The sequence below is a fragment of the Eulemur rufifrons genome, chromosome 18, assembly GCF_041146395.1.
Source record: "Eulemur rufifrons isolate Redbay chromosome 18, OSU_ERuf_1, whole genome shotgun sequence".
Lineage (NCBI taxonomy): Eukaryota > Metazoa > Chordata > Mammalia > Primates > Lemuridae > Eulemur > Eulemur rufifrons.
Window position 1 is genome coordinate 36,820,150 of NC_091000.1, and position 23,100 is coordinate 36,843,249.

Sequence of the window (23,100 nt, forward strand, 5' to 3'; positions counted from 1 at the left end):
GCACCCAGGGGAGGAGGGACACATCTTCCCTTCGGGTGACAGTGGGACAGAGATTTTTCTCCATGTGCTCAACAGACATCTTTTGCTTTCTCAGAAACCTTATTCTATCAGTAATTCCCTCTGCCTAATATTTTTATTCCTTTGAGCCTAACTTTCAATTTTTAACAAAATATTATAGGCATGTATTTTAAAATAATTGACAATGAAAAGCAGCAAAGCAGCAGCTCCCATCCCCACCCCTTCCTACGTCCAGTCCTGCTACAGGGCAGCAGCCACCTTCAGACCTTTGTGCTGTCTTGCCTGATGTTTATCTTCCTATTTTTAAATAATATGCTGTTCCAGGGGACCTTCAGAAAATTCATCACCTGCTGGCCAAGGCTGTTGGCCATTTTCCATGTGACAAGCCTTCCTTAATCTGGGAAAAATACAGACTTGACAAACTGTCACAATGACACTCTGTACTTGTTTTTAGAACTTGGAGCCACAAGACTTGGCCCATTCCATTCCCAAGAGATAAATGATATAAGTTGCACAGTGTTGAGAATAATGAGACATTTTGTAATATGTTTATATCTTACTCTATCATAAGAATTGAGCCATGCTTGCTACTTTATTTCTATTCAAAAATAAAACATGCCCTAAATGCCCCTCCATGATTAGCTGGGCAACATTAAAGTCCATAAAGTCAGGTAGAAGAAAGGATGGTAGGTCACTTCACCCTCAGGGAAGCAGTCACCCAACACATGCATGAGCTCGAGTATGGATGAATCTAAAATGCGGATGAGTCTATTCTTTCTAATATCAGGGTAAGGGTGAAAGTTGCAAGGATGGGGCGGGTTGTGGGGGCTTCATTATTTGGACTTTGAGAACAAACAAGAAAAAAATTTCACTAGCAGAATGCTGAGACCACCAGTACAGATAACATCTGATTATTACTTAATATTAACCTGTACATAAAATAAAAGGAAACCTTGTTAAAAACCCCTTTTGACTAATAATCTGTCTCTTAGGAGCTCTAAATCTTTTACTTATTGCCTGATTAAAACAAAACAAAACCCAATGAGAACCCCATCTCCCACCCTTCCTCCAATAAAACAAAACAAAATAAAACCAATCTACTAGCTTAAGGCCTGAAAAGGAGAAAGAGGCCTCCTTTAATCAGTGGTCAAAAATGTTCCTAAAGCATATACTTATATTACTTTTTCTTGCCTTGTCAATTTAGAATATGACTTTCAATTACGATAGATAATTTAGATTTTTAATTTCCCAATATCCAAGTTATATTACAGTTTTTGTTAACTCAGTAGCTGGCACTTCTATTATTATTACTTAAATATATTTCTCTCCTGAGCTATCAAGTATACTATGAGTGCATTTCCTTTCATAAACATTTGTTTTTCCTGGAATTCATGTCTTGTATTTTTTTCATTTGCTTCATTTTTTGGGTACCTATTATTCATTCTTCTCAAAGACTCCAGATTATATGGAAATCTCTTTTCCACACAAACATTAGATACCTGCTATTCCCAACTCCTCATCTGTTTCTAGAATCCTGTATTCTGGGAGCCATCCTTTCTCCTCTCCCAGCAGGCCTTCTGGCCTGCGGCAGAGCTGAAAACCTGGAATATCTCCATACTCCACTAAGTTCTTGGGATAATGGTAGGAAATCTTTTGAGAGTCTGCCTGTCCAAAAATATCATATTCTACTGTCACACTTGATTGATAGTGCTGGGCACAGAATTCTAGATTAGAATGATTTTTTTCCCCAAGAATTTTTAAGACACTGTTTCATTCTCTTCTAGCTTTAAGCACTGCTGCTAAGAAGTCTGATCTCTTTGACTCCTGGTCCTTTGCCTGAGACCTGACTTTTTTTTCTTCTCTGGAAGCTTTAGAATCTTATCTTTATCCCTGGTTGTTCATAAATTTCATGACATGCCTGCATGTGAGACTATTTTTATTCCTAGTGCTGGCTAATTGGCAGGCCCTTTCCATTTGGAGATACAATGTCCTTCAATTCTAGGAAATTAATCCTTATATTTCGTTTAATAGTTTTTTCTTATCTATTTTCTCTCTTCTCTCTTGATGGAACTCTTACTGACCATATGTTGAACTTCCTGTATTGATGCTCTAACTTTCTTATTTTTTACTTCTATTGCCCAGTTCATTGCACATTTGTTTTGCTTCCTGGAAGATTTTCTTGACTTTCTCCTCTAACTCTCCTGGGGTTTCCTGTGGGGAGGGGGAAGTGGGGAGATTCACCATAACTCTAATTTCTATGAGCTCATTTTCATTCCGATTGCTTGCTTTTTAAAAGTAGTATTGTGTTGTTTTCAAGGATGCAGCTACCTTCTCTTATCTGAGGATATATATAAAAACTTTTAATTTTGTAAGTATTTTTTTTTACTCTGTGCATTATCTATTGCCTTCTATTTCCTTTAACTTCCTTTTTTATTTTGGGTTCTGTCCATGATGTTGGAGAATTTCCTCAGATGTCTGGTGATTTTTGGCTGTCAATTTCTGTTTTAAAGTGAGGTACTAAAATGCTGAGTAAAAGTTTTACATAAATGCCCAGGGCTTGTTGAGCAGTGGTCTTCACTCCAGCACGATTAGGTAACCAGGTAGCTTTTTTCATTGAGAGATCCCCAAATGTCAATATCTGAAGTTCTTCCCACTAAGGACATATAATCTCCAAAGAAGTTCCTGCAGATTCTTGAGTGGAAGAGGAGGAGAAGAGGAGAGATGGACATACTAGGTCATCTGAGTCCCTGAAACCGGGCACGGAAAATGTGCAGGTCCTGGAGTTCAGTGCAGATACTGGCACCTTACCAGTGCCTTTTGCTCTGCCAGGTGTCCCTAGTGGGAGTGTGTCACTAGCTGAATTTCTCCAAAGACTATAAATTCCTGTGGGGGTGGAGCAGCTGCAGAGTCAGGGAGAGGACCTCAGGCCTACATGCTGTGTATTCACACTCCGACTCAATCCCTTTGTTTTCACCTCACCCTGGCCTTCCACACACAGTACCCGACGCTCCCACATCCTGCACGTTTCTGAGGTTGTGTAGGGCACATCATCTCAGTTCTCCTGGTGTCTCTTTCTGCAGGCACATAGGTGCTCTGCTAAGTCAGGCCCTCCTCCACCTGCTATCTTTCACATGCTCTTGTCTCCTCTCTCATTCTTTGTGGGCTTTTAACTTTTAAATTCTTTCACTATCATTTCAGAGAGGTGACTTTGGGCTGGGGACAGAGATGGATTAAAAGGCATGCGTTTGGTCTGCCATATTAATCAAAAGCCTCTCCCTTCTTCATTAGCTCCTTCTCATCAGCATTTTTCTTTTAATTTATTTTATTGCAGCAAGAACACTTAACATGTGATCTATCCTCCGAAACAAAATTTTAAATGTACATTATTGGAGACTATAACTCACCAGCATTTAAATATTCTCCAGTCTCTCCAATACTAAGAAAAACATGACCAATACATTTTCCCCCTTGATTCCACATCTCCTTTCACCTGATGCATTCTCTTGTCCTTCATAGTCAAATTTCTTAAGACAGTTGCTCATACTCTCTCACTTCTTCCTCTGCGTCCCCCACATTTCTCAATATACTGCCACCTACCTTCTATGCCCATTAGCCCAGTGAAACTGTTCTGGCAAAGGGTATCCTTGTCAATAAGTCCAATGGACACTTCCTAATGCTCACTTCACTTGACCTTTCAGTAGCATTTGACTTTCTTGTGCTTCTTCCTTCTCACAACACTCTCTTCCTTGGAGTCTCTGACCCTGCACTCTCCTTCTGTCTTCTTAACTCTTTGCAAATGGGATCTACACTCCTTAGCAGGACTTACATGGTACAGACTGTTTCCGCTCTAGCCTCACCTCTTGCAATGTCCATATTTAAGTTCTATGCTATGACACATGGAACATGTTTCTTGTTTTTCTCCTGGTCTTTGTAAATTCTATCCACTTTTTACTTGGCCAATTTAGCAAATTTCTTATATCTGTGTTGAACACCCTCCTATGTATTCCTCAAGCACCCTGTATTTCCACTATCAAATATTTGTTGGATGAATAAGGTACTCAAATCTCTATCACTTCGCCTGATAAATTTTTTCCCTTGTTTTTAAGTTTACAGTTTCTCTGCATTCCAAGGACAAATAAATATTCTTCTGTATTTTTTTAGGTTTAATTTTACATTTAATTTATATTGTACACATATTTGAATTTTATTTTGCTATATGAAATGAGCTATAAATATATTTTTTCTTCAAATAGCTAACCAATTTTTCCAAAACCATCAATTGAATAAATCATATTTTTCCCACTGATATTTGCTCCTTCTTTGATATACCTGTGTATATCTTACACACACACACACTTTTCTCTCCCTAACATCCATTTCTGAGCAGATTATTTTTTCCTCTTGTTGGTTTATTCTTTTGTCAGGAGGCAGTGAAACTTTGGGGAGAAAAGATAATAGGTTCAATACTGTAACTGCTAAATTTAAGATGTTGATGAACCATTCAGATAGAAGTGTACAGTAGGGTGCTAGTAATAGAGATTTGTTACCTAGAAGAGAGAGGAGCTTTATTTGAGGGTGAAAAGATTACTCAGGAGAACACAGGGAACGGAAGAAGTGAGAGCCAACGCATGGTGCATGGGAAACTAACATTGCAGGGCTGAGTGGAGGAAAACAGCCGTGAGCGAAGGAGCAGTCAGCCAGTTAGAGGAAGGAGAAGCAGCAGGAGAGAAGGGACCAGTGTGAGCCTTGGGCAGAGAGAGCATCAAACATCATCATGAATCACACATACTTCTTGGCTTAACTGATCAAAACAAAAACATAATGTTCTACTCAAATCCTCAGAAGCAGAAACATACTCACAAACTCTTGGTTTGTGAAAAGTAGCTACCAGCTGCAGAGTCATTAGACCAACTCCACAGGGCTTAGGAAAGGACAACTGTCCAAATGTTCTAGTAGATTTTAAATCTATTTAGAGGTAAATCACAGGGTTTTGAAATGTTTTGAGTGACAATGTTTTATTCTGGGAGTTTGGGTATAATTTTGCTCATATACTCAAAGAGGTCCTTTAAAGACAGAAACATTTCTGAAAAAGAGGTAGATAAGCTCTGTTAAGAGAATAACCCATTTAGGCTACTCAAACCATAAGCGCTGTAGGCTTTGAAGAGGAAAAAAAATCCTAGCTCACGCAAAACTATCTTTCTAGCCTCAGTCTGCCATTTAAGCAACGTAAGCCAAGCTCTCAATGCTCAAATGTCCCAAACACCTTCACTGTTTTATTGGTGTGCTTATCACTGGACAAGCATCTTCTTCTTTGGTGCATGACAAGAAGTCTTTCAAAGCACGTTGGCATTTTAGTTATTTTGAGTTTTCTCTAATATTTGACCACACTTAAGCACCACTAAAGAGTCTATTTATACAAAATGTGCCTATCTGCAAATGGATCTGTTTCTAAATTTAACTATAAGTGCCGTACTAGACATCACATTCCCAACTGAAAAAACCTTAGAAAGAACTCAGAGATTATGCCTACTCTCTTGATAATTAACCAAAATATGGGGAAAAAATGTTTTGAACTGAGGGAAAAAAAGGTAGAGGTGTTGTGATAAATTGCCTTCCATTTTATCTGCCTGAATAGATATTATTTTATTTCTACTATATCTGAGTCTCTGTCCAAAAAAGAACTCATATGTTTATAAATGAAAAATTGTCTCTTCTCAAACAACAAATTTCTCCATAGAAAGATACTCTAATACTCTGAGAGAGAGAGAGAGAGAGAGAGAGAAGAGATACTTCTATACTTGTCTTTCCCCAGAGAGAGACCCAACAGTAAATCAAAGCTGACTTTGGATATGGTTTGCAGGGATAGAAGTCCTCTATGACAAAAAAACGCAAGTAAAGAAAAAGTTCCAAGACAGAGATGCTGCCTCAATACAACCAAAGCCCTGGGTAAGGCAGGCACGTTGAAGACACTGCCCACAATCTTCTACTCTGGCAGTGACTGAAAAAAGTATACCTCTGCACCTGCAAGCCTTCCAATACTCAGTTCAACCAGTTTTCACCTGTGTTTAAATGTTTGCAAGTGTGGAATTCACACATAACAATCCCCCCAGCTCCCAATCACCACCATGTATACACATTCCCTCTAAAGAGGGCAGGAAATCCTATACCCAGTTGATACTATAGGTCCTGGACAGACCATAAGCTATTTATTAGCTCAAATATTTACACTGCTCCTTCTAACCTTTTCTTCAAAATTCAGCCAATGATATAAAAATATGTGTTAAAAATCTTGCTGATAGATATACTGGGCCAGTCATTCCTTGGGCTCAAGTAAAAATGAGAAGTTAAATGAGTACAGTAGTTAACCCACTGCATCTTGTGGTTCACTATTTTCTCCATTATTGATCATTTCTTAATTTGCAATAACCACAATCATTATTGGCCTTACACTGTAATATTATGTGATATATGCTTTTCCTTTGCCTAGACTCCTCCTCCTCCTTTGTTTATCTGCCTAACTAACTCCTACTTGGGTTCTCAAATAGCTCAGACACCACCTCTTCCACCAACCCTTCCTTAACCAAGTGTATTCCTACCCCAATTTTTCACAACAGTCCTTCCTTTTACTGAATTAGGTGTCCCTCCTCTGGCTTCCAAAACCATTCTCTGCAACCTTCACATGAGGAATCACACTGTACTCTATTTGTTTATAAGACACATCTCCCCTACTGGTCTTTGAACTCCTCAAAGGTAAGGTTCTTTGCTAATCTTTATGAGCCAGTTCATAGCACGATGTCTGGTATTCAGCAAGCATTCTTAAACATTTGTGAAATGAGTAAATACACATATGAATATGTTCAGACTTAGAAAATATTTAGTCCATCCCATTTCATTCAAAGTTCCCTAAACAAGTATTTCCCAAGAGTGATGTCAAGACATTAAAACAAGGAAATCATTTTCTATGTTCAATATAAGATAAACATTTTCTAACAGAAATAGAATTAAATAAAAACCTTACCGGCAAAGTTCCAGGCAGAGAGGCATCAAAAAAAGAAACCAAAGAATTTGGAGGTGCTGCAAAGCAGACTTGAGATCCAGAGAAGAGTTTAGAATTGGAGGAAATCTGAGCATGAATTTCCAAACCTACGACAGCAGCCCATTTGTGTTCACTAAAGAGAAAAAGATAATGGTTAATAGTTACATCAGTCACCATGCATGAATTTCTATGAGCTTAAACCACAAACATTAACATGCTATTTTGTTTTTAACTTATTAAAATTTTATATCTTTACATGTAAAAATGTGTCATATTTTATTGGTGACTAAATAAAAAATAACGAACACCTAAAATGAGATTGGCAAACTAAAATTCATTTACAACATGGCACTAGGATGTTCCCCGTACAAAGAGGCAGGTGATAGAAAGGAAGAATGTAGCATCTTAGTACAATTTAGAAATGGGTATCAGGTGATAACTGCTTGGCTAACTTCAACGAAGAGGCATTTTTTCAATTAACTTGTACCTCACAATCACTCAGTAAATGAAGAAATCTGATCTTTCACATATTATTCAGAACTGACATGACAGGATTCTACTACTACAGAAATAATGGTAAATAGTTTGACATCTCACTATTAAAATAGGAAATTCTCAAACATGTTTTGAATTCATTTCATAACAATGGTTTGCAAGTATAATGACAAAGGTGGAACAGAATTAATAGATTACGACTAAATGACACTCCTGAAAATTTTGTGCAAAGGAAAACATTAAATCATCACATAGTGACTTTTTTTTTGGTCCCCCAAATCACTTCCAACTCCAGAGATCTAATTTCAGGTAACTTTGCTTGTTTACGCTTGATTGCTATCAAATCTAAACAGCTGTTAAATGCTCTAATCTCTTATATTCAGCCATTGCTACTCTGTTAGGTCTATACACAGGGGTTCTTGCAAATGTGCTTATTCCGTATGAAACCAATTTATGTTCCTATCCTGATCTTCTCCCAAGCTATCTTCTGTCATTAGATTCTTGTTTACTTCGTTTTGTTTTGTTTCAATCATTTCAACACACAAAATTCTATTATCTAAAATATTGCAAGAAGATCAATTCCTTCCTTGTAAAATTTGGAAACACAGCCCCTAAGAGAGAGGCATTAAACTAACAAGTCATCATAAGTTCTGCATTCACCAAAGCATTATTCAGTGTTTTTGCAGTTTCATTACATGGGAGAAAAATATACTTTCCATTCACAGGGAGATGATCTAATTTATGAAAGGAATACAAACTGAATGCTTCTGGACATTTTCCCTCTGTTCCAACTGAAAAGCAAAAATAATGCCAACCAATCTCAAAGAATAAAAAAAAAAATTTAAAACGTGCCTTATGTTTCTGTATTTAAAAAGAAACAATTTAAATCTTATATAGTGAAGCATAAACATCTGTTCAGGGGATAGCTAGAAAAATAAGCAAAACTACATAATCAGAAGGAGTATTTCTTCTATTGGCTGCATCCTCCTAGGTCTAGACACACATGTTCAACATAAAACGCCTCCACAGACAGCTGGTGTTTTCTGACTAATAACATTAAGCCACCACTACCCAGAGCTTGTAGGTAAAGGCTCCCTTTTTACCTTTAGAACAATGCCTGTCCCTTTAGCTAAATAAATGTCAGCGAAATATGGTCCTGCTCCTAGTGTCGCCGCCCCTACTGCTGGTGTTATTAGTAAGGTGACTGAATCCACTCTTCTGTCTATGCAGCCTTCGACTTGAGAAAACGCTTGCTATTTTACACTCGCGAGTTCCCCCAATATGTCTATTTGAAGACAGTAGTTTATATATGCTGGCGGGGCTAATAGAGGGCCTGTGTTTTCATTTAGGTTTCTGTACTCCAGGTTATAACCGAACACCCTCCCGTCCACCAAAACGTCTAAAGCTGGGCTGTAATGGCCATCATCTCCCCAGTCTCGCAATTCCAGCTCACACTTGAGTAGGCAGAAATGGTGTGAAACAGTATACCCTTTCCTCGGCTTCCGGGACGTGTGGAGGGGCTCTTGAGCCAATGAACTCTGTCCCCTAATCCAGCTGGATGTGGACCCAGTCGGAGCTCCTCTTCGACGGCGAGAAACGCCGTAAACCCAGGCTAAAGCCCGACATGTTCCAGGACAGCCCCAGCGTAGCACGGGCGCCGCCATTGCACCACCAGAATCATGGTCAGGTGACTCAGCCATCCTTTGCCGCGAAGCTCTCTGGGAAGCGTAGTTCTGGAAATATATAAAAACTCTAGGGGCTCCGACAGGAAGACTACTATTCCCAGGGACCAATGCGACTCAAAGGCTGCCGGAACCCTCGCGGGGAAGGGAGGGAAGGAGAAGTAGAGGAGAGGGTGGGAGGGTGTCTGGGTCGGGAGGTGTGACTCCTCCTAGCGGGGAGTAGGAAAGGTTCATGGCTGTGACAGAGATCCGGAGTTGAGAAGCCTGGCCTGAATTTTAAATCCCAGTTAACCTTTCGTGCTGAAGTAAATGACCTTGACATCTCTGCGAATACTTCCTGAACTCTCAAACCCACTCAGTTATTTTCTGTCTACGCTCCCACTTCACACAGCAATATGTGCATAAATGCAACAGATACTTAGTTGTGTGCCTACGCTATGCCAGGCACAGTTCTTAGGCCCTGGAGATACTGCAGAAACCAAGACAGTTATCGCCCCTTATTTTCATGGAGCTTACATTCTAGAGAAAGGAGACATACAGAAAAGAAGTTAACAAGAACAAGATACTTCCATGTAAATAATAAGTACTGCATTTAAGCAGAGATGCCTGGAAACAAACATCTAGGTTGAATATTCATGTGCATTTTCATTTATTCTCTTTTTGTTCTTGGCCAGTATCTGAAACACTCTCGTTATATGCTAGGAAGGCTTGATAGCAGATACCATCATCCCAGTGGACTTCTTTCATTTTCCAGCATCAAAACTCATAACCTTTGTTAAAACTCCTACTGATTTCTTATATTTGAGCATGCAGTCTAGAATAACTATTCAGCCATTCTCTATTTTATCACTCTATCTTAATTCTCCACTTAGTGCTCATGACAATTATGAGACTTATTTTCTGTCTCCACAAGCTCCTTGTCTGTCTTGTTCACTACAGTATTTCCAGAGTACAAAGTTGGTCTTGCAAATATATTTATTGAATGAAGTAATCCAGTTGGAGAATGTATTTGACAAAGGATGGAGTGGATGCCCTTTGGAGTAGTAATCTATTAGGAGAGAGATGATGAATTAACGTGGTGGTGGAGGCAAAGAGAAATTGATCTATTTGAGATGAATTTAGGAGGTGAGATTGAAGGACCCAGTGATTGATTGGATATGATGGTGGAAGACTGGGGTGTGTGTGTGAGTGTCTAGTAACTCCTAGATATCTGGCTTGCACAACTGGATGGCTGATGAAGTTATTCGCTGAGCTAAGAAAACCAGAAAAGGAACAGGTTTGCAGGGAAAATTTATGAGTTTGGTTGCTTTGGAGACATGGAAGAGGAGAAGTCATGTGGGCATCACTGATGCCTGATTCTGAGTATAGAGCAGGGGAAAAGCTGCATACTCTGCATACTTCACACTGATATGTTTTCAGTTATTGATCAATAACTTATTGATTAGATGGCTGTAATCTTTGCTCTATTTCCATTAATTCTTGTACAGTAGAGTATTATGCAATTTAATCCCTTCATGTGGAAGAAATTTCAGTTACTCTCTCTTTAAAATTGTCATCATTTATTTGGTCTATCTTTACTTTTTCATCCACTATTGCCAATCCAAATTGCTACACCAGAAGTATTTTCACACAAGCAAGAATGAAAATGATAGAATTGACAGTGATGGAAGGTTGAGGTGGAGACTTGTTCCAAAATCTGTCCCTAATTATTGCCCTTTATGTCAGGTTCGGATCACTCTTTAGATCCTTTACTAGTGTTTCTCCTCTGAGTTTCCATATTTTCCACCTTCACTCTTGATAAGCTTGCTTTATCTTTCTCATTTACCTCCTCGGGTTTTTCTGGCCCAGACTAGAGCTCAAGAGAGTTGCCTCTGAGCACAGCATGGTTTCACCTTTGTTAGGACTATGGAGGACAAGGGAATCTTGTATCTCTAGCCAAAAAAAGGGAGACTCTTGCTGTCTTACCACTTAACAGTGGTAAGGCACACAATACTTAGGCAATTCACTCTCTCACGTGGAGGGTTGGCTAAGAGGGAGCAGCACACCTAATGGAAATCCTAATATTATGGGCAAAATGCACTATAATGGAAATTCATCTTTGTTTATGAAATATATTATGCAGTGAGAGGCTATCATATCAAAGGCCCTCACCCCACCACTAGAGGGAGATAAAAATCCTATGCATGTAAGTATATTTGCTTCTTTCCACAAATGGAAACTTTCCAGTCTGGTGCATCTTACATTGAATCATTGCCCTTTCAAAATCCCACAAGAACTAATGGTAGAAATAGGGACTTGTCAACCATCTCTCTGGCTCCCCTCTCCCCCAAGACTATCTGTCATTTCCAGAAATTCCTGTTGGTGTCCTTGTGCTTGGTCTGTTGTCTAGGAGGGCACTATTTTCCAAGCACTCTTCCTGCCTTGCTCCTTAGCTAGTCAGGTGTTCCCAGCAAACCTCCCTCTGTGGGACCATTTCTTGCCTTCTTCCTGCATGCCAAATATGATATCTGTCAGAACTCTTACTGACAGACAGCTCTCTAGCTGAGAGAGCTATTTTGGTTCCACCGACAAGGTGGCTGTCATCTGGAAGACACAGAGATTTTCATTTTCAAGAAGCTCAGAGGTAGCAGGACAGTTTCTAGCAAAAACATTTTCTTAGGGGAGAGTCTCTCAGCTATTATTTTATCCACATAATTGACACAGTACAAATAGATTTAGAACAAGTTTTTTAAAAGATATGTAAGCAGGAGCAGAATTTTGAGTTTTTATTTATAAATGCCAATTGTTAAAAAGAATGTGCAAAATAACACTTGGTTTTCTTTAGTATTCTTCAGTGGGCCTTTGAATGTCAGAGTTGGAATAAACTGACTCATCTGTGTATTTGATTCAAGATTCCTAGGTATCTGAAGCCACCCTTTATAACATTAATAAAGGGCCATAAGGTGGAAACTGTGGTAGGGGCCTGAACTCTGCAAAGATATAGTTAAAAAATAATAATAATAAATGTGTATATAAAACCAGCCATTATTCCCTAGCTTGCTGTCCTATAATTGCTTACTACTCAGGAGTCACATAACTGATGGTCATAAAGATTCTTAGCTTTCTTCACTGCTGCCATAGATAGCATCACCCATGTAAAACATAAGACTGGTCTTTGAGATATCTTCCAGACCCTGCATTCTGGAGGACCAGCTAACCCAACCAGACCAGTGGCCCTTCCTGAGGAACCAACTCAACTGGTCTTCTGGCCTGGGAACTGACTCACTGACTCAACACAAGAAGAAAATTTCTGCTTCCCGACCCTATTCGTTCATCCACAGCCAGTCAGCAGACCCAATTCCCTAGCCCTTTGCCCATCAAGCTACCTTTTAAAACCTTGGCCCCAAAATTCTTGAGGAGATAGATTTGAGACATTCCTCCCATCTCCTTGCATGGTGCCTGCGATATTAAACTCTGTCTCTGCTGTAACCCCTGCTATCTCAGTGTATTGGCTTCCTCTTGAATAGAGGGCAATAAACCTGGTTGGGCGGTAACATGTCTATAAAAACACAATGATTTCTGAACACAAAAAATTTTGTTCCCTCAAATTTAAGTTGTGTTTGATTGTAATCATTACCTTTCACTAGTTTTTGATGTGGGAAATAATATGAAAACATGGTGATCTAGGATTTATAACATGGGCACAATGTGAGGAATAATACAAGTGGTTCTAAGTTTCCATTTTTTAAAATGAAGTAAACAATTCTAATACAAACATTAAAATTTCAAGTAAAATTAAAAGGATATAGTTTCCACTGTCATGGCAATATATCTCAAAATCTATCTGTATACATTTTTGAATCTTAAAATTGTGTCAACTAACTTATTCTTTGATTAACTTTTTGTCCTGTGGAGACAAAGGCAATATTTTAAAAAACATTTATCAGGCCAGTAAAATACCCCTTGTAGTCTAACAGAGCTGAATGTGGATGGTTATCTTAGTATTTCTTAGCATAATTATGAGTTTGAACTCTTTGTTGGCTATGGGTTTCTATCTGTTCTGTGGCTATGGAACTCAGCCTGCTATCTTGAAATTTTATGCCATGTGGGTAGAGAGGGAAGGTGGCTAGGTTAGCATAAATTCTCTAAAAAACCAAAACAACAACAAAAACCCACTTAAGGTGATGTACATATGACAAAAATTGACAGCATCATTTTCATGTAGGAAGAACATTGGAACTAGAAGAGGTCCCATTTTTGAAAAAGCATTCTGAAAACATAAGTTCCTTCTTGGAAAACCACATTTTAAGATCCAGTTAGGTATCGTTAGGGGGAAAAGAAAGACTGGGAATACATGCACACTGAGCAATTGGGAGAACAGGATTCATTTCCTTTTATTTTACCATTAAAGTCTTGATTCTGATAAAATACTGATGTGGAGGGAACAATTGCTTTTTCTAGAAGATTGCTTTGAGCCAAACAAATCTATAACTCTTTTTTGCTTTCCAATGCAAGGAAATAGAGCACCCTGTCCAATGTCTTTGTAGAGATGAAGTGCCACGTGGGGACGATGAAGCCCGCATATTGCTGCTGTTAGGCCTGGTCCATAAACTGTAATCTCTCCACAGTCTTCCCTCTTTTATCTGGTCTCAGGGTATGGTTTGCAGTTTCCCCAGGCATTTTCTGTTCTAGGAATCTGGCTAATCCCTGGGAGCCAATAGGAATTATGTATAAGAAAGAAGCTCCACCTCCACACATCTCTTTGATTCACCACTTGCTTGAAAGAAGATACTCCTGAATTGTAAGTAATGGATGGTAAAACACGTTAAACTCCGTGTTCCTGTAAACTCTGTTTTGCATGTGGTCAGATCCTTGCTATGCACTAAGAAGTTCTCTCTTTTGTGTTTTGGAATTGGGTATTTAGCCTTCCAAGTTACAGAGCTCACACACACACACACACACACACACACACACTTCTAAGCAATATCTTAATTCAGGATAATGCACAAATAATAATCAGGAGCTTTTAGGTTGCAAAACAGATTATGTTTTTATATATCAGATGGTTCTCCTGATTTTAAGCCTGAAGATGTTAAGGAGAAAAGTATGTTAAAGAACTACACCACCAAGACACATAGACTTTGATGAGAACTTTCTCTCAGTGAATGAACTCTTACGTGGTAATTGGAGGGAAGATGTATCAGAGTCCACTAGGGTGGTACAGAAAAGAACAGAAAGGCTTATCTTACACATCCTGCGGGGTAATCGGTGTCATTATCTGTGCATATCTGAATTGGTATCAATGTATCTAGGCCGTCCTTGAACCAAGAATGAATGGGCTGTACAAAGCAATAAGGCTGAAATCTTGTTGGTGGCAGAGCTTCAGGGCTCACCACAGTTTAATGTATAGCCATTGAAGAGGAAATTTAGTGCTCCATGAAGAGGTGCCTGATTGAATTAAAATCAAGCAGCAATCAAATGAAACAACCGCTGAGATAAAAGTGAAAAAGACAGAGACAAAGAGAGAGAGAGAGAGCGCCAGGAAAAAATTCCCAGGGATTCATGAATACTAATTGGGGAGGGAAAGACCAGCACAGACATTATTCATGTCTTCTTGGAGTCTGACTTTAGATTCTAATTCAACAATAAGATTTGATGACTTGGCCCAACAGTGATTTCAGGTGGATGTGGATTCCATACTTAGACCAGCTTAGCTACTAAGAGGCATTTTTCACCCCTTCACATATAGTAAAAACGAAAATAAATGGTGTTAAGAATGAGACTGGATACTGTGTTTTTCAAAAGGCAAAAGAAAGTAAGAATATAGAAAATGCCACTCTAGCAAACAAGAGCCCATCTAGCCTAATATCCTATTTGTGTTCATTCGAGAAAGCTCTTATCTTTATTTTGGCTGCCGTGGTATATTGATTGGTATCGTATCTTTGGGAAACATTTTGCAGTGATTCAGGGCCCATGATTTTTAACATTTTATATAGATTTATTAAATAAATACATTATCTTCTACTTACCACATTGAAACTCACACAATCTCATGAAATGTTCTCATAGTTTATGAGGGTCAGTTTGACATTTCACAATTTCTCAGAGTTTAGTGTCCTTAGTAAATGTCAAAATGAAGAATCTTCAGTTTAGAAAAGAAAATATTTGTCTTGCTTATTTCTCTAGGCCAGCCACTACTTTAGTGCCTGAGGCCTTTAGGTGCCTGAGGCCTCTTGGAATGTATGACCAGAGGACATTAGCTGCTAAGTAACCATCCCTCTCATAGCAATTCTCCTTACTAGAACAGTAGCTCACTTCCCCAGGGAAGACAAAGAGTGTTTTGCTATTGACCTACATTGTTTATTATTTCTTTCTAGAAACTTCTAACAGGCTTATCCTTATGCCCTTGTGTTCTCTTCACCTAACAGAGATATAAGGTATCACTTATTTCAAAGTAGTAATACCCTTTTGCATTGGTTCCATTGTGCAGTGGATCAAAGGAACTATGCTTCTCATTGTATAAGTTAATAGAAGTCATCCATGAAGTTGAAAAATAAAATTGAGTATGTGTTTTGGGTTGGATTTCTATGGCACCATTGAATCAAATGTTCTGTTTACTCTTTCTTCTTTCAAAAAAAAATGCTGTTATTCATTTTCAATTGTCAAAAAACAGCAAGCTTGGAAGTGGTAATTTTCACTCTGTCTGAAATATAATGTGGCAAGACAGGCCAAATTATGGAAAAGCAATTAGTTTCTATTTTAAGAGTAATGTATCTGAGGTCTTGTTCTGTCTCTGGTTACTACAGCTAGTGTCTGCTCCTCTCCAAAGGAATTCTTAGGAGAAAACCACCCAAAGATTTTTTTGTCTAGAGCAAAAACCTGATAGGACCTAGGCATTTAATCCTTGTCAGTTAAGAGGAAGGTAGAAATAAATTTCTTCTTTGAATTACTTCCTCTCTTAAACCATATACTCTTGAAAGAGAAGTTAACATTTACTTTCTGAGGCCTAAAGTTTTCAAATGCTACAACTTCTGTATCATACTTTCTATGCCTTTTTAAATAAGGGAAAGACCATAATGCTTCTCCAGCACGTGGTTTCACAGAAGTCTGATCTGTGTCAAGAACTGTTCTCTGTTATCCCTTGATATAAAATCAACTAACAAATTCAACTGGGCAAATATGTTTCAGCCCAAAGTTTTCATTATTCATAATGTTACTGTTTTATAAACTTACCATGGCACATACCTTTTTTTTTTTTTTTTTTTTGAGACAGAGTCTCACTCTGTTGCCCAGGCTAGAGTGAGTGCCGTGGCGTCAGCCTAGCTCACAGCAACCTCAAACTCCTGGGCTTAAGCGATCCTCCTGTCTCAGCCTCCCGAGTAGCTGGGACTACAGGCATGCACCACCATGCCCGGCTAATTTTTTCTATGTATATTTTTAGCTGTCCATATAATTCTTTCTATTTTTAGTAGAGATGGGGTCTCACTCTTGCTCAGGCTGGTCTCGAACTCCTGAGCTCCAACGATCCGCCCACCTCGGCCTCCCAGAGAGCTAGGATTACAGGCGTGAGCCACCGCGCCCGGCCGGCACATACCTTTTTGTCAAGAAAACATTGCCCCCAAATTTTTCTTGCTTTTCTCTTTTATATGCTTTTAAGGGGAGGTTTTTGTTTCCAAGATTCCTTTTGGTATAAGATAACTTCTTAAATTACAACTAGGGAATTCTTAAATTACAACTAGGGAAACCCAAGAAATCTAAAAATAGGAGCAATGAATATATATATATATTAAGATACACAACATTGATTACTGATTTCAGAATATTACTGACTTCATTTTCTCCATTATAGAACAGGGCAGCCATAATCAACAAAATCTTCAATTAGTATTGAAGATTGTACTTGTACTTAAATTGCGCTTAAAATAAAGCACAGATGTAGAATTGTTTTAAGGAGTTGTTAAGCAACATAAAACTTGTAGTAAGTCAAGTTATAACTCCTGTGTTATCTAGGGCCTATAATTAATTTTTTTTTAATCAAGACACTTTTAAAAATAGTCTTGTGTGTTGACTTCGAGCATGGTACTACTTTTGTAGAGGGATTTCTATAAAATGCAAGTTTATTTATAGATTGCAAGTGACTCAAAGATGTTTCAATATAAAAGAAAATGATACTCTAGAGTCTTTGCTCGGGGCTGTTTAGAGCCATCTTGGAATACTCAATTCACTCTGAGGATTGCTTTTAATCTTCTGAAGCAAAAGAAATTTCATAAATTAAAATTCTTGGCCAGATGGAATTTCTTGATTAATTTTTTAGTGTTTGGTATTAAACATAACAATGAAAAGGGGAGTTCTGAGAGTAAACCCAATTAACATTTCATAAAATTTATTACTCTAAATATGGCTTACCCTTTATTTTATAGTCTCTACCCACTGTCTTCCTGGACAACCTGCCTGTACCTTGACAAACTTAACATGGTCAGCTTTTCTCCTTCCTTCCCCACCATTTCTTCTGTTTCTTTTTCACTCAGCTTCCTTCTCCTATTTATATTCTGTCTATTCATTGAGTCCTTACAAGGCTACCGACACTGTTCCAGGGCTTACATTGTCCTATTCTTTATAGACCTTGATAAAAAGAATATTTGTAACAGTTCATAAGAGTAAGTCCTGGTACTAGAATGGCATCACTCTTGTTGTACCGGAAACACTTAGTTCTATCCATAATCATAGACTAGCTTACACTTTATAAAACTGGTCTTTGTGATGTTTAAAGCAAAGATGGACATTCTCCCTATATATCTTTTCTTATTTCTTACTTTCCTACAACAGTTGGATGTTCCCATTCATACTCAAAAGGAATATATTCATTTGGTGTGGCGATTAGAGAAACAATCTTTCATAAATAAAATTTGTCCTCCTGTACTGTGAGAGTTTTTTGAGGACAAGAACCATACCTTTCGTGTTGCAGTGTCCTTTCAGTACTTAGAACTATGCTGGCTGTACTGGCCACCATTGACCCACTGCTCCTGGGAACTAGTTTCCCATCCCCACCCACCCCCATCCACATGGCCATGTCAGGGATTGCCAGATTGAGCTAATACTCCATGCCAGGGCTGTCTACTTAATTTTTGGGGTTCAATGCAAATTTAAAATGCAGGATCACATGTTCAAAAATTATTAAGAATTTGTAGATGGCTACAGCACATTAAGCCAAATATGAGACCCTCCTAAGCACAGGTTCCTATGCAACTGCACAGGTTGTGCCCAATTGTGCTGCCCCCCACCACCCCAGCCATGGTTTCTTGGGTTCTAGGGGAAGGGAATATCTAACCCAGATAAGACCAATCAGAGTTCTTTTCTGGTTTATTTGATTATTTATACCAGAACTAAGAAAAAAAAATTGTCCCAGTTGGGTAAAACTAGGGATCTATTAGCAATCTTGTTTCCAGCCATGTGAAGAAAGCTGTTGATGTGCTGAGCACATATCCTTTCATCCTACCTAAGACACATGCAGGGGGATTTTGTACGTGCCCTAAATATCATCCAACGTACTAATAGCTTGCTAGTCTTCCTGCTGACCTGCAGCTTACTGCCCACTAGCTTTGAAGCTCTGGAGGCCAGAGCAGATGACCTCTTAAGCATTTTCCAGTCCTGTAATTCTCTGAGTCTATAACCAGATTCTGTAAGCCAGACTTAATCCATAGCCATACGTGCGTAAAAATGCAGAAAAGTGCTTGATTACTCATCTTTCTCAGCTAAGGTTTATAGAACAGTAATTTGCTTAGACCTTGATAGTGTCATGATCACTGAGATAAAAACAAAACAAAACAACCTGTCCCTCTAAGACTAACGATCAGCCAAAGCAATTTTTTAGCATTCCAACTGCAAGATGATTCTGAGTGCTGCCTTAGGGGAAAAGCACTTGAAGTCTAAGCAAAGAAGACCTCATACCCTCATACTCACAGTTTTGGTCTCTTTCTCCTTTTCCCAAAAGTACAACTCCCAAGGATTTTCTCAAAGGGGATTTACAAAACACTGGCAAATGAGGAAAAATTGGCTGTGGGCAGACCTCTTGACTGGCATTCTTCAGGGAGCTAGTTTTCCAGGGCAACTTTAGGGGCACAGCACAGTCAATTTCCATGGACTAAGATCTCGGCCTTGTTATTTTGTGAGTTTTTTCTATCGCCCTGTTAGATTCTACAAGAAAAGAAACAAGGATCAGGGTAAAATGAAGGGCTTAGATGAAGCTGAAATTTAACAAATGATTACTTCCCACCTCATACACAGAAACTTAGCAGAAGCTTAGCTGGATTTATTGTGTTATCTCAAGTATGTTAAAATAAAAATGTGTATAGACTGAAATCTGTTCCAATGAGAAATGAATAATTCCACAAATATATCTGAAATTTAGGGTCACAGATGCAAAGCAGCTTGTTACAGGATAATACATAAGCGAGTCATTGTTCCTAGGAAGTTTTGTTTTTTTCAATGTCACCTGTCTGTCAATTTATAGATGAAGATGCTGGATCCTAGCAGGGTGAAAACTCGTGTTTTCACAGTGTGTATCTAAAACTATTCAGATGTCTTTTTCTCTAATCCTGGCTGGGTTAATATCCAGAGCCCTGTTTCTGTGCATTGCCTGAGAGGTGAAAAATTGATATGTGTCATAATGATGACTTCCTCTTACATTAATATTTTTAGTTCATTCGGTTGAAAACCATTTAGCCCTTTATCTGCTAAGTGAAACAGGACGAAGCAAAGGTGAGAGCCACGGGCCTGGGCGTGAGAGCAAGACTGCAAGGACAGTCCCCAAGGGAAGGCTCTTCCACAAATGTCCAGAAGATTATGTCCATGTGTCTTTCTGGAACTTCTGCCAAGATAGACACAGAATCAAAATTACTTCTTCAGGGCCATTATGCAGTGTCACATCTTGCAGAGCCAAAGGAATAAATTCTAGACATGCAAAACACACAGCCCTTCAGCCCCTCCCAGGCAGGCTGTCGACTCCACGCCATTAGTGCACAAATCAAAAAGGGCAGACAGGGCCTGAAGATCTTTCCTGCTAGCCTGTTCCTTGCTGTCTGCCTTCCTAATGTAGTGGAGTGAAAAGCCTACAGCCAGGCCCTTGTCCTTCACACTGCCTTCCTCCATGGAGGCACTCCCAGGCTATGCAAAAGGAAAAAAAGGAAAAAAAAAAGAGCAAGAGAAGGAACAGAAAACAGAAGGAAGAGACTTTGTCAGGCAGTGAAGAAGAAAGAATTCATATATCCAAGAACCCTCTAGTAGTGCCTTGCGCTTCTGTCCCGTAACTGGCCAGGAAAGCCTGCTCCAAATGCCACTCCTCCTTCTTCTCAGCGCGCCTCTTTCTCTTCCTCGCTATGGTCTGTCCTCCACAGCTGAGTGCTTCCAAGTGTTTTCACTCTTAGAAACAGTGTGATTCCTGTCAAACCACAGTTTAAACTTTTCAGAAAAGCTCTTGAGCTTTCATTTCTGTAACCAAGATCAGAGATCTGTCGTGTACAGTGGCATTTCCAACTGACTGCTAGAAATCTCCACCCGGATGCCCTGCCAGCACCTGGAAATTGACACGTCCGCAATCTCAGCATCTTCCCTCCCGAATGGAATGTTCCTGCCCTAGGCTGATTTTTCTTCTGTTCATGACAATCCCACTCTTTCAGTCATTCCAGCTACAAACATTGAAATGATATCTGATTACTTGCTTGTACTGTCACATGTGTTTGGTGATCACAGGGTTTCTAGCATGGGTGACCGAGTGGAGATGATGCCTCCATAGTAAAATAAGCAGGTGTGTGAGAGAGGATACTAGTGTAATTTTGGACACATTGAGTTTGAAGTGTCAGTGAGACATTTAAGCAGATGTATGCAGGGATAGTGGAAAATACCAGTCTGAAAATCAAGAAGTCTGGACTGCAAATATAAATTTGGGGGTCATCAGGACATAAGTGGTCCTGAAGACCATGATAGTGATGGAGTTACCCAGGATGGAAGGCGGGTGTCTAGCATGATTTAAATTTTTTTAGTATATATAGTTATTTATTTTGTCCTGAGAGCAAACATGAGGTTTCTGGATCAGAAGCAGACTTATTTTAATCACCTGGTTCCTCAAGTCTCACTCTCCCATTTTAGGGTGACGGAATAAAAGCCTCCTTCTACCTTCCTGCTTATTTATCCTTAGTCACAATGAGCTCCAGCCACTCATGTTTGCATTCCAGGAAGCAGGAAGGAAAAAAAAAAAACGGGAAGGACAAAGAAACATATCTATCCTATAACTTCTGCTTACATCTCACTGGCCAGAATGAAGTCACATTGCCACATCCAGCTGCAAGAGTGACTGAGAAGCCTGGCCTTTAATCTGGGCATACTCCTATTCTCAGTAAAATTGGAATTTTATTACCAAGTTCAAAGGGAAGAATGCTAGGTATAGTTCTATGAAGAATTCCTGAACCATGTTCCTTCTCACTCTGATTTCCACTCCCTAGAAGCAACTATTTTCACCTTTTTTAACTGTAACTCTTAGGATTTATTTTCATATTGAGACAGCAGCAACATTGTGCTGCTAATTCATTATTTCCTTGTTTTAAATAGGATAAAATGAGGATTTTGCCTGCTTTGTATACTTATGCCCAAACCACTCCCACTTCCCTCCACCCATTCTTGCAATATAATTATGTCATAATTGTGTTTCCTCAATGCTTATATTGTTATGACCATGTTAATATTATTCAAAGCTGAGTAATAGAGTATATTATAATTACATACCCTTAAAATTTAAAAAAAAACTTCACTGAATTGTTATTTTATTTGCTTAGTTTTATATGTCTCTAATTTATCCCTGAGCTTTTCATTCAAGTGTAAATTGCTTCTCAGTATAGTCAAACATATTTTTGTCTATCAATTTTATCTTTGTTTTAGAGATATGCTTTTTCCTATAGTTCCAATCTGGGATGGTTGCTCCCTGGTCCTGATGCACAACTTCTTTCTGAGCAGTCCTATCACCACCACCCTGGGCCTTTCCTTCCCTCCTTGCACTTATTGAGGCTCCTACTTCCTTGTTCCCATTTTATGTCTTCTTTCCTGGATTATTCTCTTGTTTTGGTTAAGGCACATTCTCTAGTATCTTCCTGAGAAAGGGCGCTTTGGTGTAACAGTTTTTGAACTGTATATCGGAAAACATCTTTATTCTAGACTCACACTTGATTGATAGTTTAGGTGGGTTTAGAATTCTAGATTGGAAATAATTTCCCCCAGACTTTAAAAATATATGTTTTTTCTTAGGCTTTTTAAGCTTTTGTTCCAAGTGCTATGCCATCCTGCTTCCCAATCCTTTTATGTCACCTGGGTGTCTTTCTCTCTCTCTCTCTCTCTCTCTCTCTCTCTCTTTGAATGTTTTTAGGATCTTCTCTTTATTCCTAGTGTTCTGAAATTTCATAACAATGTCTCTTCATGTGGGTCTTTTTTAATATATTGAGCTGGGCATTCCAGGTAACTCCTTCCTGCCTGTTCTCTTTCTGCAGCTCCTATTGGATATTAAGGCTCCTGGACTGATCTTCTCTCTCAATATCTTTGCTATTATGGGTTTATGCTTCATTTTATGCATTTTCTGTCTCTTTCACATGATTTCAAGAAGAAGCAGTGGTAAATACATGTATCTGGTGCTCTGTATTTGACTGGAATCCACCGTTCTCTTTTCAGATGTCTTTCTTGCAGGTAAGGAAGCTATTGTAGAAACCCACATGGTGTCTCCGAGATGAGAGCCAGATTTTCTTTTATTGGTCTGATTCTCCCACCTATCAAAACTTTTCTTCAGGATGTTTACATGAAGCAGAAAGAAAGGCAAGTAAATGGAAGTAGAGCAGGACCAGGGGCAAGCCC

At 38.9% G+C, this 23,100-nt stretch overlaps 1 protein-coding gene across 2 annotated transcripts in view; it reads right to left on the bottom strand.

The window, feature by feature from the left end:
* The window catches only part of GATB (glutamyl-tRNA amidotransferase subunit B), a 72,736-nt gene extending 63,523 nt beyond the window's left edge, over positions 1 to 9,213 (bottom strand). For both annotated transcript variants that reach the window (XM_069493139.1, XM_069493138.1), the window contains exons 1-2: positions 9,038 to 9,213; positions 7,037 to 7,187 (exon numbers count right to left, since the gene is read on the bottom strand). In XM_069493139.1, the coding sequence (XP_069349240.1) occupies positions 7,037 to 7,187; positions 9,038 to 9,213 (327 nt within the window). The remainder of the gene's footprint in view (positions 1 to 7,036; positions 7,188 to 9,037) is intronic.
* Positions 9,214 to 23,100: the final 13,887 nt, after the last annotated feature.